A 26,690-nucleotide genomic window follows, 5' to 3' on the forward strand; every position below is an offset into this window, starting at 1 on the left:
TATCCTGAGAGGCAGTCTCTCCTTTGCTGCCCTGTCCACCACTCCCTTGTGGTGTAGTCAATGAACTTCTGTCTCCTTTATAAAAAAAAAAAAAAAAGCTTATTCTGAGTATCAGGTAGTATATATTACAGAAAGAATGGAGACTATTGATTAATCTAGTAAGTCCACTTAGTGGAAGGAATTTATGAGAATTTATACTGTACTTGGGGTTTTTTTTTCTATCCCAAAATTTCATCAATTATAGAACTTATGCAGGGTCTGCTGTATCCTGCCATAGATTTCATAAACTTTGTTCTTAAAATTCAGTGCTTTGCATTGTCTTATTATCTTCTCACGTCACTCTGGCCAGCCCCAAAGAATTTCATGCTAATCGTCTTTTTTTATTTGTTTGTTTTAATTTCAGTGGTAGGAATGGGATCCTGGTGCTTCCACATGACTCTGAAATATGAAATGCAGGTCAGTAATAACAAAATTAACTAAATGCTTACTTCTCTTCACCCAGAGACACTTCAGATTTGAGGAAAGAGTACATTACTAGAGGGTGCTATTGATATAAGAGACCAAAGGGAAAAAAAGAGATTACAAATCTCTGGAGATTTTAATTTAGGCCAGAGGATTCAAATTGACTAGGTGGAATAAAGAGGTGAGCAAATAAGTTAGCTGTCCATAGAGAAAACAAGTGACAGCACTATAGCTTTTGTCCTCCTCTATACAGACATGCATAATGTTAGAGCAGGATTAGAGAGTACAGACCCCTGGAGACATTTTAAAAAGACAGTTCACTAAGATAATATATTCTTCGATGCCTGTATTTCCTCATGTCTCTTTTATGGCATCCATTTGAATGGATGATTCCTCTAGCTAGCAAAATTTTAGAGCTATGCAAGGATTTTTATTTACTGTCCTTGCTCTAGGAGGCCATATATCTAGTCCTCAGTCTTTTGACCTCTTTATTTCCAATTGCTAACCCAGAAACTCATGGAACAGCACTGTCCAGTAGAAATATCATATGAGTATGTATGTAATTTAAAAATTTTTGGTAGCCACATTAAGAAAGGCCATGTTAAAAAGAAATAGGTAAAATCAATTATAATAATATATTTTATTTAACCCAATATATTCAAATATTATTTCAACATGTAATCAGTATAAAAATTTATTAATGAAATGTTTCATGTCTTGAAATAGGTGTATATCTCAATTTAGATTAGGTTTATTTCAAGTGCTCAGTAGCCATATAAGACTAGTGGCTGCTAATTGGACAGTGCTATTCCAGAAGGATTTGTGAATTATTAATTACAGCTATTTAAATGTATAAGAATTAATTCTTAGGATTGATTCTGATATTCAACACATATTTATAATAAATAATAAAAGACTAGAGAACTGTTTGATTGAAGGAGATTGAAGGAGACCACAAAGACATGACAACTAAATACAATGTATGATTCTGGACTGGATGGTTGTGTGTGTGTGTATGCTTACATTTATGATATTATTGGGACACTTAGAAAACTTAAATGAGGTTTGAGGATTATATGGTAAATCAATGTTAATATCCTGATTTTGTTGGTAGTATTGTGGATACATAGGTGAATATCTTTTTATTTTATAGGTTTAATTCACATGCCATAAAATTAACCATTTTAAAGTATGTAAGTTAGTTGTTTTAAGTACACTTACAAAATTGTGAAGCCATCACCATTATCTAATTACAGAACATTTTCATCAACCCAAAGAGAAACTTCATGCCCATTAACTGTCTCTCATTACTCCCTCCACCTTGCCTCTGACAAGCACTAATCTACTCTCTGTCTGTGGATTTGCCTATTCTGGACATTTCATAGCAATGGATCCTACAGTGTGTGACCTTTTATGTCTGGCTTCTTTGACTTAGGCTGAATAATATTCCATTACATAGATACACCACATTTTGTTTATTCATTTATCAATTAATGGACTTTGGGTTGTTTCCACTCTTTGGCTTTTATGCACAATGCTTCTGTGAACATTAGTGTGCAAGTTTTTGTGTGGATATATATTTATTAGAAGTAGAATTGCTAGGTCACCTGGTGATTCTGCATTTAACCTTTTTTTAAAAATTTTTTTTAATTTTATTTTTTTGCCTTTAACCTTTTGAGGAGCTACCAGACTGGTTTCCAAAGTGGTGGTACCATTTTACATTCCCACCATCAATTTTCTCTATATCCTTACCAGTACTGGTGATTGTCCTTCCTTTTGATTATAGCCATCTTGCTGGATGTGAAGTGATATCTCATTGTGGTTTTGATTTGCATTTCCCTAGTGACCAGGGATGTTGAACATCTTTCATGTGCTTATTGCCCATTTGTATATCTTCATAGGAGAAATGTCTGTTCAGATCCTTCTCCCATTCTTTTTTTTTTTTTAAAGATTTTATTTATTTATTTGAGAGAGAGAATGAGATAGAGAGAGCACATGAGAGGGGGGAGGGTCAGAGGGAGAAGCAGACCCCCTGCTGAGCAAGGAGCCCGATATGGGACTCGATCCCGGGACTCCAGGATCATGACCTGAGCCGAAGGCAGTCTCTTAACCAACTGAGCCACCCAGGCGCCCCTTCTCCCATTCTTAAATTGTGTTATTTGCCTTTTTATCATTGAGTTATAAGAGTACCTTATGTATTTTGGGTACTAGACCCTTACTGAATACATAGTTTACAATTTTCTTCCATTCTGTGGGTTGTGTTTTCATTTTTTAAATAACATCCTTTGAATTTTAGGATCAGCTTATCAATTTCTGCAAAAATTATCTGGGATTTTGAAAGGGATTCCATTGAATCCAGAGATCACTTTGGAGAGTATTGCTTTCTTTATTTTTTTCTTTGTATTCACTTCTATTTTGCATATGATCTACAATAAACATTATTTTGGTAATAAAATATTTAAAAACTTAAGTTAGATGATTTTATGCTAATTTATAACCTTATGAAGAGTATTGCTATCTTTAATATTGTCTTCCAATCCATGAACATAGGATGTCTTCCCATTTATTTAAGTCTCTTACTTCTTTCAATGATGTTTTATAGTTTGTGTGCAAATCTTGACTTCTTTTGTTAAATATATTCATAAGTATTATAGTTTTGATGGTATTGTAAATTGAATTTTCTTTTTTTTTTTTTAAAGATTTTATTTATTTATTTGACACAGAGAGAGAGAGAGAGAGAAGGAACACAAGAAGGGGGAGTGGGAAAGGGAGAAGCAGGCTTCCTGCAGAGCAGGGAGCCCGATGCGGGGCTTGATCCCCGGACCCTGGGACTGTGACCTGAGCGGAAGGCAGCTGCTAACCAACTGAGCCACCCAGGCGCCCCGTAAATTGAATTTTCTTAATTTCATTTTTTTGATTTCTCAAGCCTAATTTATAGAAATAACAATGATTTTTGCATATTGTTATTGTGTCCTGCAACATTGCTGAGCTTGTTTTTTCACCTGTAGAGTTTTGTGTGTGCATATGTGGATTTGTTAGGGCTTTGTTAGTACACAATCATGTCATATGCAAATAGGGATCATTTTATGTCTTCCTTATCAATTGGATGCCTTGTACTTGTTTTTCTTGCCTAGTTGCCCTGAATAGAACTTCCAGTACACTGCTGCATAGAAGTAGAGAGAGCAGATATCCTTGTTTTGTTCCTGATTTTAGGAAAAGAGCTTTTAGTTTTTTACCATTAATTATAGAATTTGCTGGAGTTTTGTGTGGATGCCCTTTTTAAATCTGAGGCAGTTCCCTTCTATTCCTAGTTTGCTGAGTGTTTTTATCATGAAAAGATGTTGGAATTTTCAGATTTTTTTTTTTTCTGAATCTCTTGAAATGACCATGTGGTTTTTCTCCTTTATTGTATTAGTATAGTCTAGTACATTGGTTCCCATATGTTGAATCAACCTTGCATTCCTGTGATAAATTCCATTGGTTCCCATATGTTGAATCAACCTTGCATTCCTGTGATAAATTTGGTCAAGGCATATAATCCAAATGAATATCTTTGTAGGAAACATGCACTGGAGTACTTGGGAATAATGGAACTTCATGTCAGCAATTTACTCAAACGGTTCAGAGATAAAAAAAAGTTTTTTTGTATTGTCCTTCAAACTTTTGTGTACCTTGAAGTTGTTTCAGTTATTTTTTAATTAAAAAAATATACATCTTCTTTGACTCCAGTAATTGCACTCCTAGGAATACTTCCTAAAAAAGTAATCAGAGACAGGGAAAAGATGTTTTACAAGTATGTTACACATGTGAGAGTGTTACACGTGATAAAGATTTTTAAATGATCTAAATGTTTAACAAAAGGGAGATTGTTAACATATACTATGATATATCTGTGTGTTGAAATGTACTGTTGCCATTTAAAATAATATTTTGAGGGACGCCTGGCAGGCTCAGTCAGTAGAACATGTGACTCTTGATCTCAGGGACATGAATTCGAGCCCCACATTGGGCTTACTTTAAAACATACAATAAAATAAAGGAAACATGATCTCTGGTTGAGTACCTTTAAAAAATAAATAAATAAAATAATATTTTGAAGACTACTGAAATGGGAAAATGTTAGACAAAACTTTATGTAATGTGATATCAATTTTATAAACAATAAAAAAAAGACTGGAAGGAAGTACATTTTGCCTCACTTCTTTTCCTTTGTTACAAAGTTTGTAATCTGTGGCTCAAAATTATAATAACCCCCACCAACCCATAAAATATCCTTAAAGTCCTTGCCCTTTGCTTTCTGAGCAATATTCAACTCTGATCAAGCTCAATTATCTGTGTATCCTGTGCCTGAACTGAGTAGATAAATATTGCTCATAGAAATTATATCGCTTTGTTAAATGATCTCACTTTTAAATTATTGAACAAAAATCTCGAATAACCACTCAGTGCCATAAGACAGTACTGTTACATTTCCCTGACAGTTTCAATTTCCATTCTCCAGAACTATTATTTCACACTTGCTGCTCTTTTTAGATTTCTTTTTATATCTTTTTTGCCTCATATCCCCTTCTCCTCAGTGATATCTTCAGTATTTCACTAAGAATATAGAAGAAGTTAGTAAGAAACTGCCTCATCTTTTTACCACTATCATCTTCCTCCTATTATTGTGGAAGAAGGTTCCCAATTCCTCTCAAAGACTCAAGCCTACAGTTACATACTCCAGCGCAGTCACTTGCTCCACCAGTCTTTAGAAAGTCACTACACTCATTCACTGCTATCAGCTTACACACATACTCAAATAACTCCCCTCCTTTAAAAATTACTTCTCCCTGGCCCTGTTTCCAGCTATTGAATCATTTTTTGGTTCCCTTTCATATCAAAACCACTTGAATGTCTCTGCTCTGTCTATACTTACCTCCCTCTCTTTTCCTCCCGTTCCAGTTAGGTATTCCTTCCCTTCATTTCATAGAAACTGCTATTGTCAAGGTCACCAGTGACCTTCATCTTGCTAAATCCAGTAAATACATTTCTATCTTATTATTTGACCTCTCAGTAGCATTCCACACAATATTTGCTTTTTTCTTTGTGAAACACTTGTTTGGGCTTCCCACTTTTCCTTTATATAAAAGGAAATTCCCTCAGCCTTCTTCCTTACCTCACTGGACACTGTGTGTGTGTGTGTGTAGTTTTATGGTTTTATTAAAACAAATATGATATGCACATAAGCTATCTATTCATTGTCTTCGCTGTGCAGCCTGGCATTGGCATTGGTGACTCTGATGGCCAGCTGGGCTGCTCTTTCCACAATGGCTTTGTGGTTCTTAGAGGAGACATTGTGAGCAATCTCTGCACAGTAAGATTTGTTGCATGTCAGCACTTCAAGCTTCTTTTTTGTTTTTTAAGATTTTATTTATTTGAGAGAGAGAGAGTGCGCGTGCACACGTGTACACAAGTGGGGGAGGGGCAGAGGGAAAAGGAGAGAAGCAAGACTCCCTGCTGAGTGCAAAGTTGGCTGAGGGATCTCAACCCTGAGATCATAACCTGAGCTGAAACCAAGAGTCAGATGTTTAACCGACTGAGCCACCCAGGCTCCCCAGCACTTAAAGCTTCTTGATGTGGACTAGGAACTTCAGGAAGCCACTGGGCAGCTTTGTTTTCTTGTTGTTCCCGTAATCAATGTTGGGCATCAAGATCTGGCCCTTGAATCTTCCGTGCACCCTATTGTCAATACCTCTGGGTATTGACATCCACCAGTTGCCCTTAATTTTCATATATCAGTCTGACTTATGCCGGATGAACTTCTTGGTCCATTAAAAAGTTAATGATCTTGGGCTTTACCAGGGGTCTGAGGGCAGCCATGATGCGGAGTAGGAGATGGCTGCCACCTCTGCAGGCAGCGCTGAGGAAGAGGGGGCCCTGGCCACTCTTTTAGTCCTGGGCTACCTTCTCTATATTCTCTCCTAGGTGATCTCATATAATATCATGATTACTGATATTTATGCTGATGATTTCAAAACATCCGTCTTCAGTTCTAACCTCATCTTTGAGCTCTAGATTTATATAACCAACTATATGTTTGACATACCACTTCAGTGTCTAGTAGAAATCTCAACCTTTAATATGGGCAATATGTAATTCTTTATTTCTTTTTCCATACCAGTTCCTCCCCTAGTAGCCACTGTGATGCCATCATCCACCCAATTGCTGAAGCTAAAAACCTAGAATCATCCTTTTTTCTTTTTTCTCCTCATTCCTCACATCACATCTGTTAGCCATTCTTCTGGTTTTATTTTAAAAATATAACTGGAAAATGTGTTCTGTTTTCACATTGCCTACCCTTGTGTAAGCCATCACCATCTCATTTCCTGGCTACTGCAATAGTCATCCATTGCCCCTGCAGCCATCCAAGGTAGTCTTTTAAATTTTAAATCAGATCGTATTGTTCTTCTGCTGAAAACTCTTCCAAGACATCCATTTGCACTTAAAGTGAAATTTAAATACTATGGCCTACTTGATCTGGCCTTGGTCTAGTTCTACAACTTCAGTTTTTACTCTTCCTCTGCATAGTTTACTACACTTCAGTCACACTGGCCTGGTCTCCCCCAACTAGAATGTAAACTTCTTGAGAGCAGAGATCCCACCTGTCTTAAATACCACTGTACTTTAGCATATAGACTAGCGCTGGCACATAGCATCTGCCCAATAAATATGTAAATGGAAGGGAGGAAGGGCGTAAGGAGGGAAGGAAGGACATTTAATTAAACACATGAATAAATAACTAAAGAGATGCATTAAAGTATTAAATAGTAGATATCCCTGGATTGTGGGATTACAGGGAATTATATTTCTTTCTCTCTTGCATTTCTATGTTTTTCAGATTTTCTGTAATAAACATGAAGTACTTTTTTTTTTTAAAGATTTTATTTATTTATTTGACCGAGAGATAGCACAAGTAGGCAGAGGGAGAGGGAGAAGCAGGCTCTCCACTGAGCAGGGAGCCGGATGTGGGGCTCGATCCCGGGACCCCAGGATCATGACCTGAGCCGAAGGCAGCCGCTTAACCGACTGAGCCACCCAGGTGCCCCTGAAATACTTTTGTAATAAGGAAAATACATGTTTATGCTTGCTTTAAAAGAAAAGAGACTTTAAAAGACTCCAAACATGTTCTGGAGGAGTAGTAATGATAATAAGCCAATCTGAATACCCTTCATCCTAAAGCAGACTACCTTCTGTTCTTGGGGGGCTGGGTATTTAATTCAGTTTTGAGTTTTATTTATGTGGCAGATTATTGTATTTTCCAAAGATGTTAACACCAATATATCTCATCCCACCTGCTTTTCTTACAATGTGACATTGACTCTCCTCAAGAGGTGGGATCTTTGTTCCTTGCCCTTGAATCTGGGCAAGACTGTTACTATGGTGGACATGAAGCTATATGACTTCAAGGAGTGAGTCACAAAAGGCAATAGAGCTTCTTCCTTATCCTTACTCCTGGGATGCTTACCCTTGGAAGCCAATCAGCCATGTGGAAAGGCCATGTATAGATGTTCCTACCACAACCTCACCTGAAGTCCCTCGGCTGCAGCTGCATCACTGCCCAAAATTTGAGTGTGTGACTCTTTAGATGATTCCAGCCCCAGTCTTTGAGCTGTCCCAGCTGACCCTGAGTGAAGGAGAGATGAACTGCTCCCTCTCAGTTCTGCTCAAAATGCATATTAATCAGCAAAATATATATTGGTATTTTAAGCCACTGAGTTTTTTTTTTTTTAAGATTTTATTTATTTATTTGAGAGAGAGAAAGAGAGAGAGCACATGAGAGGGGAGAGGGTCAGAGGGAGAAGCAGACCCCCTGCTGAGCAAGGAGCCCGATACGGGACTCGATCCCGGGACTCCGGGATCATGACCTGAGCCGAAGGCAGTCGCTTAACCAACTGAGCCACCCAGGCGCCCAAGCCACTGAGTTTTAAGGTGGTTTGCTACACAGTAACAGAGAACCAGAACAATATACAAAACATATCTACTCCAATTCTGTGCATATGGCTACCTCTGACATTCCCTTAAACACATATTTTCTAAGACTTAGGTAAGTTTTTAAATTTCTAGGATCATTCCTGTTGTCCATCATGTAATTCCTAAAACAGTAACCCTGGAAGGTAGTGTGTGTCTGTCACATATATAAAGAAGCAACTGCATGAATGTGCTGAGACAAGGATAGACTAAGTATCTGAGTTAAGGAGGGAATAGGCTCCCCTACTGCATGCTGAATAGATCATGACAATATTTCAGTTCTGAGGACTGACCTGGTTTATGTTCAAATGAGAAACACCAGAATGGTGAAAGAACTAAAACTCTAGTCATGATTGAGGGGAAGGAACTGGGAATATTTCGCCTGAAGAAGAGAAGACATGCCGCTCACTCAGCTGTACATACCAGACTCTCTCAGTTCTATGCATTTTTCATGTCTGGCCCTATTGTACTTCCCTCTCTCCCTTGGACAATTCCTGTTCATCCTTTAAAGTCTTAGCCAAAGCGACAGCTCCTCTAGGAGGCCTTCCATGGCCCTGGGGTTGGATATGTACCCCTCATATGTTCTTCTACAACCCTCTGTGCTTCTCTGTTACTGCCCTTATCTTTTGTTTTATAAATATATTTATATCTTTCTTCTGTATCAGAATGTGAGTTAACCTAAGAGCAGGGACTCTCTCTGGTTGACCTTGGTGTATCCCATACTTTTAGGGCACATAGCACTACATAAATGTTTTATGAATCAGTGTTTGAAGTGTTGACATGTGAAAAAGATACAATTTATTCTTTGTGGTCCTAGTGGCATTAAAGGTACAGAGACATCTTGCTCAACATCAGAAAGAATTTTCTGAGCTAGTAGATGGTAAGAGCTTCCTTCAGAGATCTTGAGTCCCCTGTCCTTGGAGGTGCCCACACGTAAGCTGGACAAATACTTTCATTAGTTCAAAAATCGGTACCTGGGCAACAGGTCTGCATAGGTAAAAATGATATAGTCCTTTCCTCAAGGAACCTGTGGTCTCGAGTGAATCTACCTAGAGTGAAGGTAATATGGTACTGAATGCAGTGGTAAAGGGACCTACAGTATCCTATGGAAATGGAAAGAGAAATTATTTAAGGAAGGGAGGTGAGAGAAGGGTTTTCACACAGGTGACTCAGATACACGTTTGAGTTGCATCTTCAAAGATGAATAGGAATTTGCCAGGCCAACTCAAACCTCCAGAGTTGAGAGGATGTCTGGCATCTCAGGGCACTGCAAGTAGTACTTTGTAGTTGTAGCCATGGATGGAATGGGAATATGTGATGATGATGGGGACAGTTCTTTTTTTTTTTTTTTTTTTTAAAGATTTTATTTTTATTTATTCATGAGAGACAGAGAGAGAGAGAGAGGCAGAGGGAGAAGCAGGCTTCCTTCTGAGCAGGGAGCCCGATGTGGGACTCGATCCCAGGACCCTGGGATCATGACCTGAGCCGAAGGCAGACGCTTAACCATCTGAGCCACCCAGGCGCCCGATGGGGACAGTTCTAACAGTGATAATAGCTAACATTTGTTACATTATTGAGTACCTGCTCTGAGTAGGTGTTGAACTAAATAGTAAGAGATATGGTTTGGGAAGCTAACCAGAGGCCAGATCTAAGCCTTTTGGACTTTATCCCCTGTAAGCCATTTATAGATTTGGAGCAGAAGTGGGACACACTTTGATTGGTATATAAACTTAATTGTTGGTAAGATTGTTACCAAAATAACACAGCATTTCAATAGACCAGATGGCCTTTGATCCTGAGATCTTTGATTGTGTGCTTTATCATTACTGTAATACTACTCTATCAGCTTTGGGGACAAATTATACAGATGCCTTATTTCTTGCCTCTTTGGGTTCTACAAAGTTGTGGTTTTATGTGCTTGCCCATCTGGATAGAAATAATATATGACCCAATTTCCCAATGATTTAGGAGGGAAGAATCCTCAGTATTGAAGGACTTTTTAAAACAGCTTCCCCGGGGCGCCTGGGTGGCTCTGTCGTTGAGCGTCTGCCTTTGGCTCAGGTCATGATCCCAAGGTCCTGAGATCCAGCCCCGCATCGGGCTCCCTGCTCCGCAGGAGGCCTGCTTCTCCCTCTCCCACTCCCCCTGCTTGTGTTCCCTCTCTCACTGTGTCTCTCTGTGTCAAAAAATAAATAAAATCTTTAGAAAAAAAAACTTCCCCATCTCTCTAATTTAAACATAAAATGATTGTGAATATTCCTTGAAGGCTTCTTGTCTCTTTTCAGGATAAAGTTGTCTCAGTTATGTTAATCCATTATTTTTTATGCACAGTCACTGAAGCAAAGTACGAAATGACAGTGCTGCCACTTACTAGACCCTGGTGGTCAGTGAACCATTTCACCACCTGAACTTAGCTGGTTGTAGCTGTAAAGAAATTGGAGGCCCATTCTTTACTTCTGCCTAAACTGAGCACATGCAGATATTGACAGTTCTGTCTTAAGAATGATTTGGAGCTGGGGCGCCTGGGTGGCTCAGTCGTTAAGCGTCTGCCTTTGGCTCAGGTCATGATCCCGGGGTCCTGGGATGGAGCCCTGCATTGGGCTCCCTGCTCAGTGGGAGGCCTGCTTCTCCCTCTCCCACTCCCCCTGCTTGTGTTCCCTCTCTCGCTGCATCTCTCTCTGTCAAAAAGTAAATAAAACCTTTAAAAAAAAAAAAAAAGAATGATTTGGAGCTTAGATGGTATTTTCTTCAGATTTGTTATTGCTAGGTGGCTGCTTGGACTCCAGTTCCGCTTCTGCTACCACTTTGCTGGCTGTTTGAGCATAGATATGCCACTTAATCTTGCTGAGCTTTTGTTTCCTCATCTATTCTAATGGATTTAATAATACCCATAGGAGTATTGTGAGGATCAATTGATTGGCATATGTGAAAGTGTCATCATAGGATCTGGTAAATAAGTGTTTAATAAGTATGAGTTTCCTTCCTTTTTCTTTAGCCAGTTAGAATGTCTGAAAACCACCATTATTAATTGTTAGTGATTCATTCCTTTAAATACTATTATCTGTGCCTCTGTGAAGGGTAATATTTTAAGCTATTACTAACTCCTTTCTCATGATTAATGTTTCACATCCTTTTGGCAGCTAGCCAAGAGCAATGCATTTGGGAATGGGTTTGAGGAAAATATTAGAGAAGGAATAGAGACACTAGGAGTGGACTTCAAGTAAGGGGTGAAAGGTGCCAAAGAACAATTTAGAATCACAGAACTTTAATATTAGAAGAGATTTTTATTTTTTTAAAGATTTTATTTATTTATTTGAGAGAGAGAGAGTACAAACTTGGGGGAGAGGGAGAAGTAGGCTCCCCGCTGAGCAGGGGCAGGGAGCACAACATGGGGCTGGATCCCAGGACCCGGGGATCATGACCTGAGCCAAAGGCAGACACTTAACTGACTGAGCCGCCCAGGTGCCCCTAGAAGGGATTTTTAAAATGTAGTCCAATCTACAAATTTTATAAATGGAAAAACAGCCTAAGAGAGGTGAAGTAAATTTACTAAAAATTACACAGAAAGTTAGAGAAAAGATGAGGACCTACATTTTGTTTTATTATTTGTGTTTCCTTTACCTATCTTAGGACATTGTCTTGCATTGCTGGTGGTTGGAGTGTAAAAGCTTCAAGTTTTTAGGAGACTTCTCCCAGATTTTATCTATTCACTCATTCAACTAATTCTTTTTTGCTTTCACTAACTGACATATATACAGTTATTGATAATCCTGGGGTGGGTAAAGTTACAGGCAATTTTTAAATTTCTTCAGCCATGTGGAATTTTTCTTTGTGTTCTTCTGCTTTTTCTAAGTATTCTCTACTGAGCATATATGTTTGTTATTAGAAAAAAGAAGTAGATGCTAGTAAAAAAAATGTATTCATCCTTTTTTCATAAGTAAAAATAAATATATTTATCCTAGAAAATAAAACCAAAGAAAAATGTGTGTTCACCTATAATTTTCTTTATAATACAAAAACAAAAATTGCTTAAATGCTAGGTAGTTAATGTAAGCTAATTCAGACTTTATAATTTAAACAACAGATATTCTGGTTATAAATATTACCCTTCTTTCTCCTTTGCTCCCTATCTCAATGAATGGAACCACCTTACACTGAAAGCCCAAGCCAAAAACCTGTGATTCATCTTTAATTTCTCCTGCTTTCTCGCTTCTGAAAACACTGAAAGCTCAAATACATCTAGCTCTAGCAATCTGTACAACCACAACCTTAATCCATTATCTCCAATCCAGATTTCTGTAACTGTTTCCTAATTGGTGTCCGTACCTCCCCTATCCATTTGTCACACTGGAACAGAGATACTGTCCCTACAAACAAAACTAATTGTTTTCATTCTTTGAGCATTGTTTGCTAGGCTTTGTGCAAGTGTCAGAGATGAGACATGTAAAATGCAGTCTCTGCCCTCCAGAATGCATGCCACTTTTTTTTTTTTAGATTTTATTTATTTATTTGAGAGAGAGAGAGACAGAGATAGTGAGAGAGAGCACAAGTGGGGAGGAGAGGGAGGAGAGCGAGAAGCAGGCTCCCCGCAGAGCAAAGAGCCCCATGCGGGACTCGATCATAGGACCCCGGGATCATGACCTGAGCCGAAGGCAGACGCTTAACCAACTGAGCCACCCAGGCATGCCACTTGTTAAACATCTTTAATACTTCCCCTAGGTCAGGCTCATGAATTTGCACCACAGGCTGCGATCTGGCCCCTGCCTTCCTCTCTAGACTCCTCTTCAGTCACATACCCCACCCCCACCCTGGAACTCTGCTCTTTTACCAGTCATAATTTTGCTACTCACGGTTTTGAAATAAGACTTCTTTATTTGTATCTCCCAGATTTTAAAATCCATGCCCTTTTAACATATGCTCAGTTCAATTTAGTTTCTCTAAACAAACAAGCAGCCAACATCCAGAGTCCAGACTTTTCTTCTGAGCTACAGATTTGTATTTCTAGTTGCCTGATTGACATTTCTACTTGGCTGTCTCACAAGGTACCTCAAATTCAACATGTTGAAATTGTTCTTGTAATTTTCTCTGTTTTCACAATATCTGTAAACTGTACTGTCATCAACTGTAGTATTTAGGCAACAAACCTGGGAGTTATCCTTAGGAGTTTCTTCTCCCTCACCTTTGTATCAATCAATCACAAATCCCTGTTTAATTTACTTCCTGAATGTTTCTCAAGTCTAGTCACTTATATCTATTCCCAGTTCTGTGACCTTAATCCAAGTAGCAACTTTCCTTGGCCTGGACTGCTGTAACCTCCTAGGTAGCCCTCCCACAACTATGCTCTTTCCCTGCAGAACACTCCACACGAACCCGATCTGGCACCATATGTTCATTATTGTATTAGTCAGCTGGGGTTGCCATACAAAAATACTGTAGATTAGGTGGCTTAAACAATAGACATGTATTTTTTCATAGGTCTGGAGGCTTGAAGTCTGAGATCAGGGTGCCAGCGTGGTTGGGTCTGGTGAGAGCTGTCTTCCTGGTTTACAGGTAGCCACTCCTTTTGTGTGTGTGTGTGTGTGTGTGTGTGTTAAATGACCTTTGTTTGTTTGTTTTAATTTCAGTGTAGTTAACATACATGTTATATTAGTTTCAGGTATACAGTATGGTAATTCAGTAGTTCCATATATGACTCATTGTTCATCAAGATAAGTGTACTCTTTATTTATTTATTTTTAACATTAAGTGTACTCTGAATCCCCTTCACCTATTTCATTCATCCTCCCACCGACCTCCCCTCTGGTAACAATTTGTTCTCTATAGTGAAGAGTCTGTTTTTTGATTTGTTTCTCTTTTATTTCTTTTCCCTTTGTTTTCTGCTTTCTTAAATTCGACATTTGAGTGAAATCATGGTATTTGTCTTTCTCTGACTGGGTTCTTCCAAGCTCTCTGGTATCTCTTCTTATGAGGGTATTAATCCCATCATGAGGACCCCTACCCTGATGACCTCATCTAATCCTAATTACCTCCCAAAGGCCACATCTTCAAATACCACTAGATTGGGGATTAGGGTTTCAACATGTGAATTTGGGTGGGATACAAACATTCAGTCCATTATAACTATATTTTCTTATTTTTTGTATTCTTGATGCTCTGGCATCTGGAGCCTCACTGACTAGGGAGAGACTGTCCCTTCCAGGGGTGGCCATTTCTTAGATACAGCAAATAACTCACCCTGGACGGCACCTTTCATATTCAGACTAACCAATCGAGAGCCCATACTTTAAACTACCTTCTTTTTCTGACTCTACACTCCAGGAGACAGTATTCTTCTGCTCTGATCACCCCAGGGCCAGGTACTAGACTAAGATAGCCCCTAAACCCTAGAGCCTGCTGAAATTATTCAAATTAGCCAATGCTAAGCCTGATTGCCCTCTCTTACCTTGCCTTTCTCTGGGAAACCACTGTAAAGCATGTCATCCATGCTTTCCCCTTGCTCATTCTGCCTCCTGACTGATGCTGGTGCTTTCCCATGTGGCCCTGCTTGGCATGGGATGTCGCTTCTTAGGAACTGTGAATAACTATCTTTTCAATGGCAGTCATCTCCTGATCTGTTGGCCTCACCATACCTGAAAAATAATAAAACCTGTATTTTAAACACACTACCACCACCACTATGAACTGAATTGTGTCCCCTCAGAATTCATATGTTGAATCTCTAGTCCCCTGTATGACAATATTTGGAGATGGGGCCTTAAGATGGTCATTAGGTTTAGATGAGGTTATGAGGTGGGGTTTTCATGATGGGATTAGCACCCTTATAAGAAGAGACCAGAGAGCTTGCTCTCTCTCACTCTCCACCATGTGAGAATACAGTGAGAAGGCAGCCATCTGCAAGCCAAGAAGAGAAACTTCACCAAGCACCAAATCTGTGCCATCATCTTGGACTTCCTAGCCTCCAGAACTGTGAGAAATAAATTCTGTTGTTTAAGGTACCGAGTCTGAGGTATTTTGTCGCTGCCCAACCTGATGGAGACCGCCACCTAGATTAAACCTTTTCAGTGGCTTCCCATTGCTTTTAAGATAAAATTAAGAATCCCTTTCAGCCTAAAACATTTGCCTGATTTATTTGCTGCTTATTTCTCCAGTCACATTTCATATCCTTTCTCTTCATCATTAATTAAGCTTTAATCACAATGGACATTTTTCAGTTTTTTATTTTATTTATTTATTTATTTTTAAAGATTTTATTTATTTATTTGACAGAGAGATAGAGAGAGAGCACAAGTAGGCAGAGAGAGATGGAGAAGCAGACTCTCCACTGAGCAGGGAGCCCGACGCGGGGCTCGATCCCAGGGCCCTGGGATCATGACCTGAGCCGAAGGCAGCCGCTCAACCGACTGAGGTACCCAGGCGCCCCCATTTTTCAGTTTTTTAAATTCCCTTCCTGCAAGAGGACCTTTGCACATGATGTTCCCACTGCTTAGGGGTTCTCATCTTCCCCTCAGTCCCTCTTTACCTTACTCATATCCATATTTTCCAGGACTCAGTTTTTGTGTCACTTCTTTAAGGAAAATCGTCATGACTCTTTACATGAGGACACACCTGTTTTTTGGTCATGGTACTCTATACTTTTCCATCATAGCACTTATCATAATTGTAATTAAATATTTATTTGTGCAGTTAACTGTCTAGTGTCTTTCACCCTGGCTAGATTGTCAAGCATCATGAGAGCAAGGGTTATCTTGTCTCCTGCACATAGCATAGTTCCAGGCACATAGTAGGTATTTAATAAATATTTGTCGAATGAATGAATAAAAGAATGACAACAATTATTTCAACTGCCTTTATAGATTGTATAGCTAGACCTATGGGATAATATGGAGACAGCAGATCTATTTATGTCCTATCCTCCAAATACATTAATAGAAGATCCCCCAAAATGGGCCATTTAAGTACCTCCATACTACATTGTGGAAAGGCCAAATAATGACACAAATATTTTGCTAACACATGAAAACTGAAATAAAGAAGATATAAATGCAAAAGATGTTTAATATAAAGCCAGGAGATTGTGGTTCAAACTTAAATAGAGGAATCTTCTGTATATCATAAACCTTGTGGCAGATTTATCTGCAGTATATTGTGGTACCATGCCAACTTTTTTGAACATGTGAAGGTGATTCAAGTGAAAGGCTTTGGAGGCAACATAATGTAGAGGTATGCTCCAGAGTCAGTTTAAAATCTGGCTCCATTACTTACTAGCTCTGTGATCTTGAACAAATTACTTAAATTGTCTAAACCTCAGAGTTCTCATCTTGGGATGGAGATAATAGGACCTACCTTAGAATTGTTGTTAAACTTAAATGAGATAATAAATGCAAGACATTTAACCATAAGACCCTGCACATATGCTGCTATTTCATTATTCCAGTAATTTATCAGAATATATTACTTTGTGTAAACTCTCTTCCTTCTTCCTAGAATGTATTTCTCTAGCAACCTATTTCATTTGCTGCCACCACCTTCTCTGGCTTCTGTGTCCCCGTTCTTTTGGAATCTTTATATTTAATCACATGTTTTTCATTTCCCTCCCTCACTGGACTATGAGGGCATTGACTGCATCTTGTTTTCATTATATCCTCAGCAACTAACACATTGCCTGGTACATAGTAGATATATTATTAAATAATTAATTAAATGCATATCTAGTGAATAAGTAAATTCTATAGGATTGGCTTAAGGATTAGAAATAACCTATCTGCAACATTTAGCTAGTGTCTAGCTTGTAATTTAATACATATAGCTATTATTATTATTGCTAATAACAATATTTTTCAGAAACATGTTACTTAGATTAACTAAATGACTTTCCCAGCCATTAATATCCCTTCTTATATAAGCAGATATTTTATCCATCTTAAGTGTTCTAGGAAAAGGGAAAATGCAAAAGAATATTGATAGGACCCACAGACCAATAGATGGTAGACATCATTCTTGCCTGGAGGTATGATATCATAGTTTGTGGTACTGAATGATCTGAGTGGTCCAGTGAGTCAGGCGTCCTGCTTAGGTGTGTACATTAGGAAAGATAGATGGACAAGCTTGTTTGTTCAATGACAGTAAACCAACCCCTATAAGCAGAGGGCGGAGAAAGGTGAAAGAAAGAGGCAGGCCACTCCTGGTTGGTAGGTGGCAGTTTTAATAAGCAGAGAGTACCTATATACAAGGCTTATCTTGGGTGGCAGCAGTGGGTCCCCCACCTACCCCACCAAATCTTTTTTTTTTTTTTAAGATTTTATTTATTTATTTATTTATTTGACAGAGAGATAGAGCGAGAGTACAGGTAGGCAGAGGCGCAAGCAGTGGGAGAGGGAGAAGCAGGCTCTCCGCTGAGCAGGGAGCCCAATGCGGGGCTCAATCCCAGGACCCTGGGATCATGACCCGAGCGGAAGGCAGCCGCTTAACCGACTGAGCCACCCAGGAGCCCCTGCCCACCAAATCTTAAAAGTTTGTAAAGAGGCCTTAATTTGGTTTAGTCAAGTATACCGTACAGGTGTTTTCAACACCACATCACTATCTCAAGACTCTGTCCTTGGAACAGCCTCTGGGAACAAGAAAGACAAGCAGAACTCCTCTTCCAAGGATAGCGGGTGAGGAGCCTCCAATCGCCTGGGTCCAGCTCACAGGTCAATTGAGGGTCACGTCCTTTCAGTGACCTTCCCCAACACTCAGAGTAATTAGATGTTAAATATATGAAAGAGTTAGTAAAAGATATTAGATAATAAGAGGTGACTGTCATAATCATTCTGATGTTTTATTTTGATCTGTATAATAATTGCACCTCTACAATATTTAAGTCCTCTTATCTTTCTTTGTTTCTTTTAGCTATTGGATGAACTCCCAATGATTTATAGCTGTTGTATATTTGTGTACTGCATGTAAGTACTTATGTTTAAAATTCAGTTTAATATATTTTAAAATTCATTTTCACCTCATAGTAAATTAAGTAATATAGTTAACCCTGTTACATTATACTGGGAAATTGTAATAGTGTAAAAGGTTATAAATTCTGTGATCTCCCTGTGCAGTATAATCTGTCGAAGTTATAATAATGTTGTTTATTAACTTTTATGATCTCAAAACCCTAGGGCCAGTTTAAATACTCGTACTTCAATTGGACTTAACTTGTATAATCTGCCTTTCCTTGAGTTATAAATGTAGATAAAATTTTATATATTTTGCCATAAAAATAATATTTATGTACTTTGTACCTATAATTGTGGTAGGTATTACACAAATCATCTCTAATTCTTTCAGTTGTACAAGATAAATGGGTATTATCCCCATTATATAGATGATGAAGTGAAGCACAGAGAGATTTAGTAACTTGTCTAAGGATATAAGCAGAACTTATGCTTAGGTGACTTGCCTAAGGCCATGTAGCTGGTAAGTGTCAGAGTTGGAAATTGAATTACAAATTTAATAAACTTACCTTCTAAGTATGCGCTTAATTCCCTAGCACTAGTACTTAAAATTTCTCTAAACTCTTTATATGATGGTTATCTCTTTTCAATATGATCATTAATACTAGCTCAAGTATATTTTCTTCTTCTTCTTCCCTTTTTTTTTTTTTTTTGAGAGAGGGTGGGGAGGCAGAGGGAGAGAGAGAATCCCTAGCAGGCTCCACACTCAGCACAGAGCCTGATGTGGGGCTCGATCTCAAGACCCTGAGATCATGACCAGAGCCAACATCACGAGTCTGATGCATAACTGATTGAGCCACCCAGGCACCCCAAGAATATTTTCTTCTAAAGATATCTAAAAATCAGAATCATTTGAGAAAATATATTACTTAAAAGAGCTCATCTGGGGGCAGCTGGGTGGCTCAGTCGGTTAAGCATCTGCCTTTGGGATCCAGCCACGCGTTGGGCTCCCTGCCCCTCAGGGAGTCTGCCTCTCTCTCTCCCTCTCTCCCTCTGGCCCTCCTCCTGCTCTTGCTCTTTCTCTCTCTTTCAAATAAATAAATAAAATCTTTTTTTTTTTAAAGATTTTATTTATTTATTTAACAGAGAGATAGCGAGAGCAGGAACACAAGCAGGGGGAGTGGGAGAGGGAGAAGCAGACTCCCTGCCAAGCAGGGAGCCCGATGCGGGACTTGATCCCAGGACCCTGGGATCATGACCTGAGCCGAAGGCAGACGCTTAACGACTGAGCCACCCAGGCGCCCTAAATGAATAAAATCTTTAAAAAAAAATAAAAGAGCTCATCTGAAACTTTTTCTGTAAAGGGACAGGTAGTAATTATTTTAGGTTTCATGGGCCTATGGTCTCTGTTGCAGCTCTTCAACTGCTACGGTAGCATTGAAGCAGCCATAGATAATATGTAAACAAATGAGTGTGACTGTTCTGGTAAAATTTTATTTACAAAAACAAGCTTGGGTCTTTGGGCAGTAGTTTGCTGCCCCTGATCTAGAAAAATACTTTCAGGTGAGCTTTTTTAAATGAGTCATCAAGTAAAAGAGATCTTAGAAATCATCTGGGCCAACCACCTTTCTGTAGAGATAAGGAAATAGGAGTTGGGTCCAGTTCCCACAGCCAATTAATGAGTAAACTGAGAACTCTTCTGCTGCTTCTACTAAAACATAGGTTCAGAGGTTGGATACCTAACCAATGGTCAAATATTTATTCATATTTCCTTATTTACTGAGTATTTGCTAGCCTAGTGATTAGATACATGAGAAAAAGATTTTATCCCTGCACACAGGAGTTCACAGTCTGGTTGAGGAGACCCATAAAGAGACAATTATAATAAAGTGATATTTTCTGTAATAGTGTGCCTTAGTCAGGGATGGCTCATTGCAAGATTTAGAAACCTACTCAAGCCAGCTTGAGTTAAGAGGAATTTATTTAAGGACATGAGGAAATTATATGAAACCCAGTAGCAGAAAGTACAGCCTTACTGCAACTCAAGGGCAGCTTCTCTCTCCCACCCTTTTTTTCTCCATTCCTTCTTCTCTGCATGGTCTCGCCTTTGATTTTGCTTTATTTTTCCCTCTATGCAGATCACTTCTCTGCTCATTCATCTTCTCGTCCATTCAATTTAGCTGCCTAAATGTCAGCATCAGACTTTCAATCCATAAGGCTTTATACTTTGACTCTCCACATTTAATTGATTCAGTCTCTGATTCCCAAACTCCTAAGTTTTCAGGAGAGAGGTTCTCATTGACCCAGTTTAAGCCAGGTGCCTTCTCCTGATTTCCCCAGCCTCTTGGAGGCTCTAGGTGGTGCAAGTTCCCTGAGATAAGAGTTTGGGTGGGAGGAAATGATGGGCATCACTAGACCCAAAGGTGTATCTACAAGTGGTAAAGAGAGCATTCTATTTGTTTTACTAGTTATATATTCTAAAATAAGTTTCTTTCTTTCTTTTTTAAAAGGTTTGAATGTTTCAAGATGAAGAACTCTGTAAACTACCATCTGCTTTTTATTTTAGTTCTATTCAGTTTAATAGTAACCACAGTAAGTCATATCTTGTTTCTAACAGATTAAGCATGTGATGTAGATTTGAGAATTGTCAGGGTATAGATAGTACTAGAAATGTGGGAATAGATGAACTGGCACAGAGATAGCATGAACCATTAAGATGACCAAAGATGCAACCCTATGGAACACTTTTTTTTTTTTTTAAGATTTTATTTATTTATTTGACAGAGAGGTAGATAGTGAGAGCAGGAGTACAAGCAGGGGGAGTGGGAGAGGGAGAAGCAGGGAGCCCGATGTGGGGCTCGATCCCAGGACCCTGGGATCATGACCTGAACCAAAGGCAGACGCTTAACGACTGAGCCACCCAGGCGCCCCCACTTCTTTTTTTTTTTTTTTAACAGAGTTGAAAAAGAGTATATTGTTTGATATTCACAGTCTATCAGTTTGCAAACTTTCATAATGCCTAAAAATTTCAATAAGAGTCATCACTTTAAAAAAAAAACTATATACATTCAAGGTATAAAACATGATGCTTTGATACATAGTGAAATGATTAGGCAAGCTGATTAACATATCTTCTCGTGTGTGTGTGTGTGTGTGTGTGTGTGTGAGAGAGAGAGAGAGATGAGACCACATGAAATCTATTCTCTTAGTAAATTGCCAGTATTCAACCCAGTATTAACTATAATTACCATGCTGTACATGGGAACACTGACATTTGAGGGTCAGGTAGAAGAAATGGAGCTAGCAAAGGAGACCTAGAATAAGTAATCAGAGCTATAGGAAAACAAGAGAGCCCAATATAACAGAGTACAAAGAGATTTCTAGAAGGAATAACAGTATTAGTTGCCTCTGAGAGGATGAGTAAAATAAAGATTGAAGTTTGACCTATAAAAATTTCAATTAAAAGACCCAAGTGACCAGGGCGCCTGGGTGGCTCAGTTGGTTAAACGGCTGCTTTCGGCTTGGGTCATGATCCCAGAGTCCTGGGATCGAACCCCACATTGGGCTCCCTGCTCAGCGGGGAGTCTGCTTCTCCTCACTCTCCTTCTGTGCTCTCTGTCTCAAATAAATAAATCTTAAAAAAAAAGAGAGAGACTAAAGTCCAGAGAGTTTTAGTGACTTGCCTGGCCAGCCAAGTTTATATGGAGAATTGGTGGCAGAGTCAAAACTGGACCCCTTTGTAAGTTCAGAACTGATGTGGTCAGAATTACAGGCTTGGGAGTCAGTCAGATCTGAGTTTGGACCAACACTGTTACTTAATAACTGGGAACCTTGGGCAAGTTACTTAATCTCCCTGCGTTAATTTCCTCATCTGTAAAATGAAGATAATAACAGCATACATTTCATATTAGTTGTAAAAATTAATACCTGGCACACAGTAAGGACTCCATAATTCTTTTGCCTTAAAAAAATATCTTTAAGAGGCATGTCCTTTTGCATTTCTTTTATTAATAGCAGTGGTAATATGAAACTATGCAAAGGGAAATTAGTATTTTGAAACAACACATTTCAGAGATGAAAAGCATTCTTCCTTACTGAGTTTAGAGTTACAGATATATAGTGTCTCATATACATCTTACTATTAAAGCTCTATGGATGCTTAAAGGAAATAATCTGCTCTTACTGTGTGATGGTAGGAACTTCCTCCCAAAATAAGAAATTCTGTAGCTGAATTGAAAAATTACATAAAATTTTTGTGAGGTCAGCTCTACATTAAATGAGGATATAGAGATATCTAAGCACAGCATTTGCTGTCAAAGAGATGACTGCCTTGCAGGGGAGAGAAACAAACCAATAAATTACATGATGTTTATACATGGTCAGTGAGGGCACAAAGGAGGGTGAATGGCTGCTCCTGCTGAATGGAGAAGGGACCAGGAAAGGCTTCAAGAAAGAGGGATAGTTTGAGCGGGATCTTAGAAGATGAATGTTTGCCAGCAGGGGAAGATTTCTGAACAAAGTAAAGAGCAGCATGTTTAAAGATGTGGAAGCACTGTACTTTCTGGAGCCTAGGATAAAAAAGGGACAAGAGGAGAGCAGTGAGGCCAGGCAGAAAGTCAGGAGTGAAATCATGGAAAGCTTTGAAATTTGGACTTTGTCTTGTAAGTGATGGGAGCCATTTCAGGATTATGATTTGAATTTTGATACCTCTCTACCATGTCATTTTAAAGGCATACTCCTACAGGGCAGTAAATGCATGCTAAAGCCTAAATAGGCATTGAACTTAATCACCCAAATGATATTGGAGCCTAAAACTAGGATATGTGTAATTGGGAATACACTTAGGTGATGAGTTATGCATCTAGGTGAGTGTGTTAGAGGTTTTGGAAGTAAAAGAAAGCACAAGAAATTTGTTTTAAATGTTTTCAGTTACTGAGCATGCATTATGTGCTAAATACTTTCATGTATTTTAGCTTATTATTCCTCACCACTGTTACTCCCATTATCCAGATAAGGAAAAAATGAGTCTTTTGGTTAAGTGATTTGCTCAAGGTCTATAGCAAGTAAGTGGCAGACTCTGAAATTTATCACCTGTCAGTCCAGTGTTCTTTGTGTTGTAGAAAAAATGTGTTATAGACATTGTCAACAGAACCTCTTCACCCCTCCTAACTGTGTACCTTTGCCGTTCCTTGATGCTGATGTAGAAGCTAAGAGGCCAGAGTAATCTACAATAGCTTTGAAACATTTAGTTTACCATGGTAAAGCTAGCACTGGGGGAGACCCACCTGTAGGTACTAGCCCTTCTGTGGCATGCCACCTAATCTGATTGGTTTTACATGGCTAGAGTCAGATCTAAGTAGCAGGACTATGGAAGCAAGAGGGGTTGGGATTTGCAGAATGGTTGGAATAAGTTTTCTTCCCCTTCAATAATGCACTTCATTCACATGTGTTTCTTTTAATATTTTGTAGGTTTACCTTAAGGTAAAGGAGCCTATATTCCATCAGGTAATTTTAAAAAATTATTACACACTTGATTGTTTAACAGTACTTGCCTGCATTGTGTTTCCCTTTCTGGTAAATTATATGTGATACAGTTTCTGAAAATAAAATGGTAGATGTCCTATGAAAGTGTTTAAAACAGAGTTTGCAAACTCAAGTGCCTAAAGGATGCCAATGCCCAGGCCCGGCTGGCTTTGGTAGTCAGTAATGCAGGTGTAGCATTGCTCTTATAAGAAAAAAAGAGAAAGCATGCATGCACATACACATACAAGGTCCTTTTTATGACATTATTTTCTAGAAAAGATAGACTGAAAATTCCTTGAATATTTCCCCTCCTAATATTTTATGAGTTTTTTAATGTGGGAGGTTATTTACATTGAGGAAAGCAGACATAGGAAACTTTGCTGTAGGAAATAATGATTTAAGTGTATCCCATAATGAAACCAGAGGAAAATAAAGTAGCAGACCCTAAATAAAGAGAGCCATTGTTAATTGAGTGCTATCATGTGCCTGGTGCTATGACCATTACTGCATAGACTCTAATCTCCCCAGCAGTCCTACAAATTAGGGATTACTGTTCACATTTTAAAGGAAATGAGCTCAGAGATAGTGAGAATTTGCCCAGCAGTTACACAGTTATTAAGGGGCAGAGCTAGGGTTGTAACCTAGATTTGTTTGACTCCTATCCCAATTCTTTTAACAAACTAGAAAACAAACAAACAATAAATAAATAAGGACACATTTCAGGAGTATCAGAAGCCTTGTAGTTTTAGAATATTTTGTGCTTTTATAAAAAGTAAGTGTTCCTGTATCTTTTTAAACTTAAGCTAGATAATAATCATCTAACTGAAACCTGTTTCTTAAATTCCAAAACTACATTATTGTGCCTTGCTTTTCTATAGGCGAGCCTAAAGTCAATATTACAAGAGAGGACATCCTCACTTTCCTGTTTATTTTAGCTTGAAGTATGTCATTATGGAATTACCTCTTTATTTAGAAAGATTTATTGAGGTGCCGCCTGGGTGGCTCAGTTGTTAAGCATCTGCCGTTGGCTCAGGTCATGACCCCCAGGGTCCAGGGGTCAAGCCCCCCCCCCCCCTGCTCAGCAGGGAGCCTGCTTCTCCCTCTGCCTGCTGCTCTCCCTACTTGTGCACTCTCTCTCTCTCTGTCAAATAAATAAATAAAATCTTTAAAAAAAAAAAGAAAGATTTATTGACACACTGTAGAGGATGAAGTTTATATGAAGAATACTTCACTTTTATAAATTTCTTATTTGTCTTTATAAGGAAGAAAAATCATAAGCACAAAAAAACAAAATTCGGAAATTTGGGGTTAATTTTTGTAAGTTTATGATCAATTTTCCATTTTGTGTTTTAGACCTATTTTACAGTGTGTTTATGTAATAAAAGTAACAAACTATTCATCTAACTTCCCATGCTGCAACTCTCATGTGTTTTTTCAGTAATACATATTTTCTTTTCTGTAGATAGTGGTAAATGTTTGCTAATAGGAAGGGAGGGAGGGAGGATGAAAGCTTACAGCTATGGGTTATATACTAGGCCTCTCAGGAGGGAAGTGAAGAAGTAGAGGAATGGTAGGGGGAAGTGGGTAAGTAGTCTGAAGGTAGAAGACATTCATTCATTCAACAGATGTCCACTGTGTACATTCTCAGTACCAAATTCTGAGCTTGAAGTTGGAAATAGGCAGTGGAGCAAAAATTTCAATATCTAAAATCAGACAGACCTGGATTCAAATCGAGTCTCTACTTACTAACTGTATGCCCTGGACAAGTACTCAACTTCTTTGAGCTTTGGTTTCCTCATTATTCCACAACCACTTTTTAAAGCCTTCAGTATGCCAGGTGCTGGACTAGGCATAAGAGAAGTACTAGTGAATAAAATAATGGGGTCTCTGCTTTTGAGGGCTCATTATACTGTATCTCTAAAATTGGTATAATAATCTCCTAAGGTTGTCTGAAGATTAAATGAGGTGATGCTGGGGTGCCTGGCTGGCTCAGTCAATAGAGCATGTGACTCTTCATCCCAGGGTTGTAAGTTCGAGCCCTATGTTGGGTGTAGAGATGACTTAAAAATAAAATCTTTTTAAAAATAAGATAAATTTAAAAATAAATGAGATAATGCATATAAAGCCCCTACCACATGGTAAGCAGTCAGTAAATGTTAACTAATATTAATAAACCAAGGCAAGTAAGACATGGTTACTGGTCTCAAGGAGCTCACTGGATAGATAGACTTGTAAAAAAAAGTATTTATAGTATAGTATGTAAAAGCAGTGCTAATGTAGACAAGGGTGCAGTCTGTCTGCTTAGATGACTCAGGATAGGATTACAAAATATAACTATTGCATATAGCTAAATTATTACTTCCTCTAATACTGAAAAACAAAATAGGGAAGATGGCCTTCTATTGTAATACAGTAGTATTTCTCGCTATTTGTAATGTTTTATTTGAAGAGGTCTTTGCCCCAAAGTCCAATCTGGAATATTCTTTGCTGTCCTGTTAAGTAATTAGAATTGATTTTCTTCTTTTTAAAAAAGTAAGCTCCACACCCAACGTGGGGCTTGAACTCACAACCCTGAGATCAAGAGCTACATGCTCTACTGACTCATCCAAGCCAGGTGAGCCAGGTGCCCCAGAATCGATATTTTTTATTTATACTTAATGGCTTAAAAAAATCTATTCCTAATTAGTTTCTGAGTATCATTCTTAAGAAAAGAGAACTGCTTTTTCTGAGAATCTTCTTTTTGTCTAAGTTTATGGAATATCGCTCTCATTC

General features: G+C 38.5%; 1 protein-coding gene across 6 annotated transcripts in view; it reads left to right on the plus strand.

Moving 5' to 3' along the window:
- ACER3 (alkaline ceramidase 3) overlaps nucleotides 1–26,690 on the plus strand; it is a 165,816-nt gene that overhangs the window by 94,092 nt on the left and 45,034 nt on the right. For 4 of the 6 annotated variants that reach the window (XM_034995231.1, XM_034995232.1, XM_034995233.1 and 1 more), the window contains 4 exons: nucleotides 404–456; nucleotides 18,358–18,410; nucleotides 20,906–20,987; nucleotides 23,865–23,900. In XM_034995231.1, coding sequence (XP_034851122.1) covers nucleotides 404–456; nucleotides 18,358–18,410; nucleotides 20,906–20,987; nucleotides 23,865–23,900 — 224 coding nt within the window. Of the gene's footprint in view, nucleotides 1–403; nucleotides 457–15,854; nucleotides 15,875–18,357; nucleotides 18,411–20,905; nucleotides 20,988–23,864; nucleotides 23,901–26,690 lie in introns of those variants that run through there. The other 2 variants (XM_034995235.1, XM_034995236.1) reach the window with 2 other exon arrangements.

This window comes from Mirounga leonina, unplaced genomic scaffold, assembly GCF_011800145.1.
Source record: "Mirounga leonina isolate KUSES-001 unplaced genomic scaffold, KU_Mleo_1.0 Mir_92, whole genome shotgun sequence".
NCBI lineage: Eukaryota > Metazoa > Chordata > Mammalia > Carnivora > Phocidae > Mirounga > Mirounga leonina.